This window comes from Alosa pseudoharengus, unplaced genomic scaffold (genome assembly GCF_046254945.1).
Source record: "Alosa pseudoharengus isolate Yale_2024_CS ecotype anadromous, Long Island Sound unplaced genomic scaffold, YU_APseudo_1.1 YU_APseudo_1.1_scf_16, whole genome shotgun sequence".
In the NCBI taxonomy this organism is placed as follows: domain Eukaryota; kingdom Metazoa; phylum Chordata; class Actinopteri; order Clupeiformes; family Clupeidae; genus Alosa; species Alosa pseudoharengus.
The window spans coordinates 29287118-29300221 of record NW_027468630.1 but is presented as its reverse complement, the minus strand read 5'-3'; the positions used below and the strand labels follow the sequence as shown (position 1 = coordinate 29300221).

Genomic DNA, 13104 nt, shown 5'->3' with positions numbered 1-13104 from the left:
CAAGCAGGCGTGCAGACCCACCATTCAAAAAGTGCTGCAATAGATTCTCACTGACAAGAGAGCACAACACCAAGCGCCTTACCATCATGTAGCCATACTTCAGTGGAGATGTGTGGTAAAGATGGTAGACTAAATGCTCTAAAAAGCAACACAGGCTGAGGAAGTCATTTGTCCCCAGGGCCATTGAACTGTTTAATGCTTCACTAAAGGGAAGAGGAGAGATAGACTTCTCTGCTTAGTCTGTCTGCCTCTCCACCCTCTCCATGTTTGAGTACTGACTGCCCACTACTGCTTTACTAATGTCCACAGCCTAATGTTTTTACTACTGTTTTCCTGCTACACTGTTTTTCATGCTATATTAGCACACATGATCAATGGCTTCTGCTACAATACTAATTGGCTGTAACCCTATTACCTCAACCTGTTCTTGCACTGACATAGTTTTTTATATTACTTTGTCTACATTATACTTTACTCTCCTATTTGTCCATATTATTTATGCTGGTCTCTAGACCGTATTATTGCACTAATGTTGGACTACTTTTTGCACTTTCACCATGACACTCACTCTCTTGAGCACCTTACCATGCACACATAACTAAAGGACTACTGTTGGACTACTTTTTGCACCTTCACCATGACACTCACTCTCTTGAGCACCTTACCATACACACAGAACTACAGGACTACCATTGGACTACTTTTGCACCTTCACCATGACACCCACTCTCTTGAGCACCTCACCATGCACACAGAACTACAGGCCCTGTCACTACAAGCGTCTCATGCTTGATCACCCTCAAGCACACTGGATTTTTTACATTTAATTTATATAGTATATTTAGTATTTAGTTTTGTTAGTTTTTCTTATCTCCTACTGTCTCTATTGTACAGTGGAGTTTGGTTATATGTTTATACTTATACTTATATTTACCATTTCTGCTGTAAGTGCATGTTGTGTGTGATGTCTGTATGCTACTGAGACCCCCTGAATTTCCCCTTGGGGATCAATAAAGTATCTATCTATCTATCTACATATTTAAAATGAAACATGAATCTACAAAAGAGTAGGCTACTTTTTAGTGGAACATTTTGAGTTACAAAGTGCCCCTTTATTGAGATCTAAACTTGCAGCCTACGGCCATGTAGTTGAAGTTATGTAGGCCCTGTTTTTGCGCAGAGATTTGTTGAATGTTTGGATAAATATAGGAGAATTTTGAATGATTGGCATTGCTGAATATTTAAAAAGCTGAATTGTGTCTGTCATTGAGTTTTTATAAGTGAAGACTACTTAGAAGTCAAAAAAAAAAAAACCCGAAAAATCGGAATTTGAGAAAAAATAAAACGGAATTCATAGGGCAGCTTCACCTGACTGTTCACTGTGTGCTCTGTGTGTTCACTAATTCACGGATGGGATAAATGCAGAGACCAAATTTCTATAAACCTGATTTGCATTTACATTTTACATTTATATTTAAAGGGAAAGCGATCACTCAAGACACAGGCCTATACCACAACTGAGTGATAGACGTAAAATGCTTTGAATAGCCTGCAAAACATTGCATGTAGATGACAACTGCGTATAGAACCACGCTAATCTAGCTAATGGTGAATTAAATATATAGCATTCACATCTACTGCAACATATGAGTTAACAACTCTCTTTTCACCACGTGTTTGCATTAGAGATACACCGATATGGAATTTCAGGGCCGATAACGATAACCGATATTTATTGGTTTGTTGTGGCCGATACCGATACGATAACCGATATTACTCTTGAAAAAAAATGTGAAAAGTGAATTGGGGACAGAATTTAGGACAGAAGTCCTCAATGGTACAGCAGTCAACAAAATAGCTATAGCCTAGGCGGCTCATCCACATCGGCGTATATTTAACACAAAAATAGGTTTATTAAATAAACTATGTACAGAAGTCAGTAAATGTAAGCCAAAGTAAAACTGTGGTGTATGTCAGCATAATGAAATGTAATGCAAAAAGGTATGTCAGTGGGGATCGCAGCCCTGCCGCAGTTGTGCTGTCGAGCGAGCAAGCAAAAGGTCACTCAAAGACTGGGAGGTCCAGATTTTATCCGGCTCCTAATTACGCCACCAATAAGCCACGTCATCAGAACCCTAAAGCTCCCCCTGCAGGCCGAGAGACAAACACAAAAGAGTAGCCAAAAACTGACAGACCTAGAGGGCTAGTGATGAACCCAGCACGGTAAAGCTGGAGCGTCTGAAGGGAGATAACCGTATTGTTTGGATAAGAAGCGTAGTCCAGCCAGCACGGAAACTCGTGAGCTATGTAGCCTACAATAGCATTGTATGTTAAGGTAAAGCATAGAGGCAAGTAAACCTAATGAAAAACAGTAGTTTTACCGTTAGGTAGTCTAACGATAATCATTTCAGAGGTTTTCGATAGATTGACTGTAGGTCAGAAAAGTGGAAAGAAGATTAGCTTCAAGGCTAGAAGCTATAACTTTTTTGTTTTGTTTTACCATGACTGTTTTTGAAGATGATCATGTGTGGTAGTTTACATTTACGTTTACAACATTAACACAACTTGATATCACTTGTGAGGATGATATTAATAATAATACATAAATAAATGTTTAACTTTGATGACTTTGAAGACGAAGGAAGTGTGAGAAGAATTTCTGTGTATCTATCATATGAGTTACAAGATTCAGTTCGATGGCTAACGTCACGAAGTTAAGTGCGAGTCTGCGCAGTACTGGGGGGACCAACTGAAAAATGACTCAGTGCCCTCCCATAGAGCATCACAGTCCCGCCCCTCCTCCGAGAGAGCTTAGTTTCCGGAAGTAAATTTCCCATTCATTTCTCCCATTGACGTTTTGGAAAAATCCGTATCTAAAGAGTTTTAGAGCATGTCTTAGGCTAATCAGCTACGGCGTAACTCATAAGCATACAACATATCATTTCGAGTGAAAAAACTAAGAGAAAGTCCAAAAAAAGTCAAAGGTACAAGACTGTGTACATATTTTTATTTCCGAGCGAAGGAACTACTCATCCCATAAACCACCGCGCCTCACTGAAAAATATATAAGCAGCACGAACCAGCGCAAAATCATTTCCAACCATGTTTTCAACCGGCAACAGCACACGAACCCTTTCCTCCAAACAATGATTTTTATATAGTTAATAGCAGTTATTTCAGGAGTAATCATGTAAATAATAGTGTATTGGTATTGAATGTTATATTTACCATCGTGTATTTTATATCGTGTGTGTGAAACCGGTTAACGTTAACGTTAGCAACATTGTGCAGTGCTTCATATCTGACTGCCATCCTGATGCATGGACCGGTGCATGGTCTTGCTCTTGGACCACCATATTCAGTTTATTAACTTGCTGTGAATTATTACACAAAATGTTCATTAAATGTACGAAGAAGTATTTCTAGGTTAATGATTGATGATATGGCTCGTACAGTATGAAGGCTACAGTAGCCTAGCTAATGTTAACTAGCATTACCAACCTCCCTGCAAAACTCACCACACAACTTTGTGGGTTTGATAGGTCTTGTCCCTTATGCTGGCCCTTACAAAACCCACAAGCTGACCCTCGACACACAACAGTCAATAATGTGACCCGATTTAAAGTGGTTTTCACCCCTTTGGACACTCTTGATTTCGTCCTTGAAACAGTGAAATATTCACGGGGGCATGGACGGTTTGCTAACCATTTTACTGCATTGTCTAGCCGGTGGTAGCATCCAGCCTGTGCTATCAGCTAGCTAGCTAGTTCAAAGGTTTAAGTACTTAATGGGGATATACAGGGCTTTTCAAGCCTCGACTAAGTTGATGTTTCATATAAACAACAATTCATATTCATAGAAACAACAAGGTCACTAAAACATAATATATTTCATACCTGTGTTGCAGCATGTAGGCTAATGTTAGCAGCATTATAATGACATTCTAATGTCTGAAAGGCTAATGATTAGCCTGTCGGCTAACTGAAAAGTTAAGTGTTCAAACTAGCATTTCCAGTGTTCTATTTGATGGTGTATTGGCCCTGACTAAGTTCGTGTGATATATAAACCACAATCCTTGTTGATACAAGTACCAATGTTCGTCTAGAAAGTTTTTATTCACATTAAGAATTTCGCCATAGGCAGTAAAATACTCCGCCATCTTTGTCAATAATTTCCGCTGATAACGTTTCAAACTATGACCTTAACGGCCTTTCCACCAATCAGAGGCATCACTGTGGGATTGTGGGATTGTTCAGGATTGTGGGTAATGAAGTACTTATCCAAGACATTCTTACTTCTGGAAACTCCTGTGGGCGGGACTGTGATGCTCTATTGAGAACGACGAAGTCTGTACGTCCATTTCTTTTACTGTCTATACTACTACCTCGTCCGTTTCTATGGAGATGGGTAGTAATCAAATCATCATTCTGGTTGTGGACGTTGAACAATTTTAACGATAGTTGAAGTTGTCAACCTAAGACTGTAAAAAAGGTTGTTTATATTAGGGGGGTTTGGGTGGTTTCGCCCCAACTAATTTTATTTATATCAACTTATTTTTTTTAATTCCCTACTGATAGGTGTTCTATATATATCTATGGGTAGTATCTAAACTTCGTGAGCCAGAATCTAACTGACAACTAGCATAGCAACCTGCTAACAAGGATTGCATTGATTAAGGTTGGAGGGTTGAAGTTGTCAACCAAATACTGTAAAATAGCTTGTTTACAGTCTATGTTGTCAATATGATGAATAAGTGTTACGGTATTTAAGGGGGTTTGGGGGGTTTCCCCCCCCCCCCCAACTTATTTTTATAAATTCCCTACTGATAGGTAGCGCTAGCTACTAGCTAGTGGATCCTTCGTGAGCCACAACCGAACTGACAACTAGCATAGCAACCTGTAGCGCTAGCTACTAGCTAGTGGATCCATCGTGAGCCACAACCAAGCTGACAACTAGCATAGCAACCTGTAGTGCTAGCTAGATAACAGGGATAGCATTAAGGTAACTAGGTTATCAGGGTAATATAAAACTGAACTGCCATCATTTATTAACAGGAGTTTAGGACTGTATATTTGCTGCAGGCTTAAAACATGTCATAGTCAGACATTTAGGTGGGATATTTTATAATTTCTGGCTGATACTAGTGATAGAAGCCCATCAGTTTTGTCTTTTGATTTTTTAACGTTCTCGTTCGATTTAGCCAGAGAGGCAGCAACTGTCAATCAGGCATAACCCCAGCCAATCACAGACAGAGTAAGGCGGTATTGGCCAATCACAGACAGTCTTCTGCTACCACCCTACAAAAAAAAAAATTGCGTCCGGGCCAGCTGAGGCCAGCCCACTGCTCCATAGAGTGGTGAAGTCCCGCCCCTTCTACTTCCGGTCCATGGGACCTATCTTTCAAAAAATTATGAACGGGAGTTAATGGAGAGATAACAATTATTTTTTGGTCCAGTTTGAATTGTGCCACAAATTTCACATATGATGTGTGTGAATTTAAAAGATAATTTTTCACGTCAAGAAAGTACTGTTGTTCGATAGACTTCAAAAGTTATGTTGGTTTTGTGTGAATCCACTCAGTGGACTACATCTCTCGTCTCGAACGATGTACGTCACCAACGTAATGAAACGGTAAGAGCTGTTATGCTAGTTAACGGTTGCATCTTGCTGCCTGCTATGTCACTTAACAGTATGTAATGTACAGTCTATGGACGAATACAACTTACCTGATGTGTTTAATCATCTGACTCATGGTATTTTCTTGGGCAAGGAAAGCCCAATTAAGACCTGTTGCTGGTATGCTTGTACAATCTAGTGTGGCTGTGAATGAGCTAACGTCACTAGCGCGACTGATGGGTTTGTAGTCGTTGGAATTTCGATCTTTCACAATGTTGTAATTCAATAGTTACGAAACAAACTGCAAATGTCTTTACATGAAAAATTGTCTTTAAAATTGACAAACATCATATGGGTAATTCAAGGCACAAGTCAACCGCGACCAGAAAATAATTTATTTTTCGCCATAGACTGCCGTTCAAATTTTTTTGAAAGATAGGTCCCATGGAGGCAAACGGAAGGGGCGGGACTTCACCACTCTATTCACCCCCAGAGACGCTGAGCGTCCGTAGGCGGGACATTCTCGCAGCATTTATCCAATGACCATCTAGTTTCGAAGCACTGAAAAAAACTGTTCAGAGCAGCCCCGTTGAAGTCCATGGACGATGGGCTTCAACAAGGAAATGCCATAGGGAAATGCACTGTGACGCTACGGGTATGAGAAAGGAATCGAGTCAGTCGACCTGCTATGTAGCTGATTCTGAACAAACTCGTCTTCGAGATGAATGTGTTCGAACACATTTTTAGACAATAAAATGTTATAGTACATATTCGACCCTTACATTTTTGACATTTTAGGGAAAGCTGAGCTTCCCTTGCAGTCTTACAGAAATCGCCTCTGAAGTAGACGTGCATTTCTTTGTAATGATGCGGAAGCGCTGCGGGCCATAGTTTTGCACAAATTGAAGCAAAAATACACCAAATGTTGAAGAAAAGTTCACGTGTGATTAAGTCTTGGGTCTGTTATTGACCTATTCCGATTCTGAAGGAGAATATCTGCCTTTTGGAAAATATGATCGATCGTCCATTGACAGTGATTGTCACGGTGCGTCTGTGAATGGAGGTGCGCCTTTGCGTGTATACGACAGTGTCCACTAAGCAAACAATGCTTATTTCGACTCTGCCCAACATAACTTGAGGTGGAAGTGGTAATAGTGATGATGGTGTCCGTAATGGACGTGGTACAGATAGCAGGCGTAGTAAATATAGGGCTCTGAAGAACTACAAAGTCATTCGCAATAGGAACTGATTTGACCAGGCTACTTTATTGTATAGTAGCATAGGGTAGCATATAGTAATAGTTTATTAAGTTGTTGGTGTACATGTGACTGTTTTCCTGTTAATTTGTTATGTGGGTGAAATGACAAAAAAAGAAAGTAAAACTGCTCAAATATGTTCAACATCCAGTATTTACTGAAAGGTGCATAATTCGAGGTGGTTGCCATTCAGTGATGTCATAATATGCCAATTAGATGAATAAATGTACCCCCTTCATAAACTTTTGTTCATACTCAATGATTTTTCACATAGTATGACTTTATCTCTGACCACTTTCAATCCATGGCCTTTTTACATTTTGATGTAAAAATCCAATGTTTTTTAAAAAATTTTATCCAGGTGCCTTAATTAACCAGGGGTTAATACTGAAAACAATACCAACTAGATTTTTTGATCTTGATATAAAATGAATAACACTTGGTCAATTTTATTAGGTAAGCAGTTTTTGCAGTGTATGCAGTTGTGTCCTGATTTCATATTGTGGTGGGGGGCCATGTAGGCTGAAATGAATGGTTCCCATGGGCGAAAACTGAAATTACACCTAAATTAAATATAATTATTGCTGTAATAGATGTTGTTTTTTTTCAACCATTTTTTCAACCCCGTGTAGTCATTTACTTCATCTCAACCCCGCCCCTGCCTCCCCAGCATAATTTTCGGCAAGGAAAAACCCTGTATCATGTCATACATATATATCTGAACTTACCGAGTTTCAGTTCTCCAAAGTTGCCACAACCAATCTTCTTTCCAACACGGAAATTTGGTCCCACCATTAATACACCAGATGAGCTGGAGGAGCTGGAGGGGCGAGAGTGCCCACTTCGCCCTTGTGCCACCTTACTGCTTCTAGCTGGCCGATCACCTTCTTTTTCCCGTGGATGTTCCATGATGGTGCGGAAGGCACAGAGTTCCCAAGTAACCAGAGACTGTGTCCAAAGTAGACACCTCCAAAGGACACACTGTTCATGTAAAAGTGACTGGATCCACACCAACTACAGGGAATGCCCACTTAAGAGGTCTACAAAGGAAACAGGAAGATTGAGGAGGGGTGAGATGGGTATCTGTTCAGACGAGACAATTCAAAAGCCACTTAAGCCAGCAAAAAACACTGCTACATAAAATGTTACATATTATCAGTCTAGTCACAACTTGACAGTGCAAGCTTTTCATTAGATTTACAGTAAACACGACTGTAAAATTTGTATAAAGCCAAATATATGCTTCTGCGTACTAGGGTTGGGCTGATGGACGATATCATCGTGATGGTTGACCGACATCACGATGGGAAGGAACCATCGTGATGCCACGCGCCCACACGCCAGCCGAGCAGTAATTCTATAGACCCTGCTTTAACATAGGCTAACACATAAAGGGCCCTATATATAACGTTTTACATCAAACCAGTGGTGCAAATGAGTAGGCTAACTGACATGTCAAACAGTGCACCCATGAAATGCATCCCTAGACTGTTCCAAACACATAGGCTACAGTAGGTAGCTGAAGATAGCTGAAGGTCTGTGGCTAACGCAGTCGTAATTAAAGTGTCGTGAAGGTTTTTTTGGAACCGATCATGTTCTTGTATAGCTTATTAAGCACTACTAAGCGAGACAATGTTGCGCATAAAGCATGAAGTGGGCTAATATTTGACAGATAGAAGCGAACGTCCCGGTGGACTTTTTCCTTCGAAGTTTTAGATCTGAATGGTGTTGTTTAGATACTAAGTTGTTAGTTAGTATGAACTAAAGTTTTAGTAGGAACTAAAAGTGCAAAGCAACAAGGCGATTGCCAAAAACTTCTACCTCTGCTTGCCTAATCTGAATTCACCTCAGTCCGGTCGGAAGATACTTTCGCTTTAGGCTAAACATAGCTATAACTTGTTCGATTCGCGTTCAAAGTCATACAGGTTCGGGCACCATAGTAATACAGCTAAAAAATGCATTAAAACATCTCGACACCGCTTTAACTTGACATAGAGTTCTGGAATAACTGTGCCCAGATCTTTTCCCATCCCTTCTCCCCTCTAGTCTAATGGGGTGATCCATTTGACTTGTCGGAGTTGGAAAGTGTGAAATTTCCCAGTTGTCTTGCGTCATTTCACCGAGACACGCCCCCTTTTGGTCGGAATATCAGCTGTCTGACTCGGGGCTCTTGATAGTGCACCGAGCTGAATGTAGAGTTGAAAACAGAGATGGCTGCGCCCATAATTGCTGAAGTTGAGATTTTCTTTGTATTTGTACTACGTTGGTTGATTTAATGTCGATTTTAAATGCTCTTGTAACACTTGATTACATTACTGCTTTAATCCGGTCACCAATTCATACATTGCCTGTTCTTGCTGTGCGTGCAATACAATGTAACAATACAATACAATACAATGTTTTGTTTTCGAGCTGGTTTGTTAAAGAGGCTAATGTAGCTAACAATAACAATAGCTACTGCCGCCCTCGTGGCTCGGGAAAAACGCACAGCACTTGAAATTAAAATTGTGATGAAGCTGGAAAAGTGAAGTGTAAAAAACGTGCTACAAGCCAGGCAATTACGTCACAATCGCATACAACTCGGGCAGTACGAGCCAAATGGATAGAGGCAAAACGGTGACCGAGTCGACTGACCTCAAGGAGACCACTAAAGTTTTGGTGGAGGAAACTCAAACAATTGAGGACGTGCTACTGAAGGCACGGGTTGAAGACCCAGTCAGTGACATCACAATATGTAAATATGTTTAAATTCATACCTACGTAATCACCAAGACCAAAACCAACTTTAATTCAGACTAAAAGCAGTCAGGTGTCAGACATCAGATGGAAAGGCATCAGGTCTCAGAAAAACCTCTGTCACAAAAAGCGGCCGTCAGACGAAAAGTTGTCAGATGCTGGTTGCTTAAACTAGCTGAACAATAAATAGCGTTTGCTTTTCTAAAGCCAGAGCTGTCGTTTCTGTTAAATGATAGCTAGAATGTTTTGTTTCAATTAAACCTAGTGCTTGAAATGCATGAAGTTATTGCAACAACATAATTTTTTTCACTGCTTGCTAGTTCGCTGATGTTGCCATGGATAATGCAAACTGTAAGCTTTGCTTAAAGCTAACAATAACATTAGCTGTTATCATAGACCGTAGACTGACACGAAATTCATATGCTTAGTAGAGAAAAGGTTTTGTGTTATGTTAGCTAGCTAGTTATCAAAATTACTCCTCTGCATTTAGTATATAGGCTACTTCAGCTGGTTGAGGTTAGCCACTTCAGCTAGTCTGGATAGCCACTGCCTGTGATATCACACCGGAATTCTCCTTTAAAAAAGTTAATCTGCATCTTATTCAGCTTGCTACCATCTTTCTGCTCTTATCTACCTGACAGCTTTTCATCTTAGACCGTTTTGTCTGACAGAGGTTTTTTTGAGACCTGATGCCTTTTCATCTGATGTCTGATGCTCGACTCTGACAGCTTCTGACACTTTTTTATCTGACTGTGTAATTCCATAAACATGACAGAGGTTTTCTCGAGACCTGGTGGCTTTTCATCTGATGTCTGAGACATGACTGTGTAATTCTGTAAACTTGACAGGGGTTTTCCTGAGACCTGGCCTTTTCATCTGATGTCTGAGACCTGACTATGACATCTGAGGATGTCCTAATATGTACACTGTTGACTTTTACTCCATTTCATTTTGCAGCAATTATCTATACTTTATACTCCACTACATTTCTACAATACGTTCAGTTACATTTTTTTATCTTTTTTTTTTTTTGCCAAAATGCCTATCTGACCGGCACACGTCTCACCAGTGAAGTGGAGTTGCTACCAAAGATTCTAGAGCAGGGATGGGCAACTGGCGGCCCTCCCCCTCACTCAGTGCGGCCCGCGGATCAATTTTGAAATGTCATTAAAATGTTCGGTTCACGTGTTTTTACCACATCTGAACAGGATCCTTATTGACACGGTCCACCGATAGGGGCGCTTCCTATATAAAAAATCCAACTTTTGCACATCTCCATAGAACTTTTTATTTATTATTTTTGATTTCTCCTCCATCTACCCATGTCCTTGATTGCCTAGCCTTTCTGCACCCCCCCCCCCCCACCCCACCCCCAACACACACACAAAAAACACACACACTTACATCACTGTCATCACCTCACATACATACAGCACACTGCTTGCTACAGTAAGCCTCCTCTACATACTTACAGCACACTGCCCCCACCTACCCACACACAGTCACTGCTCCACCCCCCCACCCCCCCCCCAATACACAGCACATTGTCTCATGAGGAAGCTTCTCCAACACACATATTGCACACTGCCCTCTCCCCACATACACAGCACACTATCCCATCTCCCCTGTCATCCCCCCAACACACACACCAAGACCCCTGGCAGTTGGGTTAGCCCCTAGCCCCCCCCCATAAATGCACAAATAGGCTGACACCATTTCACTGCATTTCTTACTTCCAGTAACTATATGCATGTGACAATAAACTTCCTTGTATTATGCCTGCCACGAATAAATGAGCTACTGGGGTTCAAGAACTCCCCTTCAAACTCTTAGATTTACAACCAGTCGTCTTTGTTGGTTTTGCTTAATGATATTATAACATAGATAACCAGATAACCAGAATTACAGTCTCCAGAATCGTAAGTCAGAATGTGAACTGGGCAACAGATGGTAAGCACAATTACATTAGCCTAAAACTAACTAGTACATTAACCTAAAACTAACTTAATTAAAATGCCACAGCCCATACTGTTTTTTTAGATTATTAGAATATAGACATTAAATAAATCGTTATGCAAGTACTTACTTTTAATACTCGAAGTTCATTAATAAAAGCAGGCACTTTTTACTTTTAGGCCTACTTAAATTGGGTTGTCATTGTGGTACTTCTTTTCCTAGAGTAAATATTTCCCCAGTCATTTGTACTTGTACAGAGTTTAAGTAGCTGCTACTTCCTCGACCACTGGTAACCACTTGTCCCAAGAGGTCTCACAACAAATATCAAATATAATCTTCCAGAACTTTAACTGTGGCCCTTTTCCTTAAACAACTATTTTTAGTTGTTAGTCATGAATGGGTTAAGTGTCCCTGTGTCCATTAAATTAGAGTGAATTACTGTAAGGCCATCCTGCGTTGGCTAACAACATATGAACCATTTGACCAGCCAATGTCGAATGCAACGTTGAAGCATATGATTTGATGAACTCATAGGCGATAAGACAGTAGGCTACCTGTACTGTTAGAACTTAACTTGACCTCAAAACCAACCCTACGCAGAATACTGTCTTCCAAAACTTGTGGCCTATCATTAGCTATATACTCATGCCTGTATATTACTTTCAACCGTATAACCTAAGGTGAAGTAATAATTACCACGCGATAGACAAACAAGCTGAAACTGCGTTCCCGGGATTTCTACGAAACGCCAACACGTTCTATCAGCGTTAAACAACGTTGCATGCTTTGCAAGCTAGCTTGGACGTACAAAAACAAGCAGAGACTGACTTACCTCAGGTGTGTGCCAGATGTTGTCTTTCCACTGAGTTAATGTTAATTGTGAAATGTCATCCGTGATGTTCTCTAGTGGCGACGGAATTTGTAACATGAAAGAGCAATCTGGTTAAAACACAGGCTAACGACGGCTTCTGCGCTATGATCCTGGTAAAAATCATAGGTGAAAACCATACAGTCTATGGTGAACACATTAACAACAGTTTTGACTTCCGGTCGAAGTGGCTGAATTTCAAAATGAAAGTCATCAGGTCAAAGGGCAAACTGCTCTTTCTCTATTCGAAAACGTGATCGCATCGTTAGGTCGCATTCAATAGGCTATATCATAAGTGGTTAAAAATATTTTGATGGGACACTGTTCCGTGCCTTGCAAACGTGCTCAACTCCCCTGCTAAATCAGTCATAGGCTAGCCTACTACATAAATATGTATTGGTGTAGGCTAATAATAATGGTTCAGAATGTAGGCTACAAACAAAATCAATAAATCTGTGTGTTTACAGAGGACCTCTAAGGGTTGGTAAATGTTATATTAGGAGAAGATTTAGGCAAGATATCACATTTTTGGACCAAGGCAGTTCAATGGGCTTACACAGTCATCAGTAACATCAGCAAATCACAACAATTAAAATATAGCAAAAGTAATAAAATCATTGAAGTAAAAATGAATAGTGTTTGTGTGGGGGCGGGGTGTAATGGAGTGTGTTT

At 40.4% G+C, this 13104-nt stretch overlaps 1 protein-coding gene across 3 annotated transcripts in view; it reads right to left on the bottom strand.

Annotated features, from left to right (window-relative positions):
• Nucleotides 1-12606, bottom strand: part of csnk1g1 (casein kinase 1, gamma 1) — a 75316-nt gene extending 62710 nt beyond the window's left edge. For all 3 annotated transcript variants that reach the window (XM_076287624.1, XM_076287626.1, XM_076287625.1), the window contains exons 1-2: nt 12397-12606; nt 7601-7912 (exon numbers count right to left, since the gene is read on the bottom strand). In XM_076287624.1, the coding sequence (XP_076143739.1) occupies nt 7601-7781 (181 nt within the window). In that variant the 5' untranslated portion in view covers nt 7782-7912; nt 12397-12606. The remainder of the gene's footprint in view (nt 1-7600; nt 7913-12396) is intronic.
• Nucleotides 12607-13104: the final 498 nt, after the last annotated feature.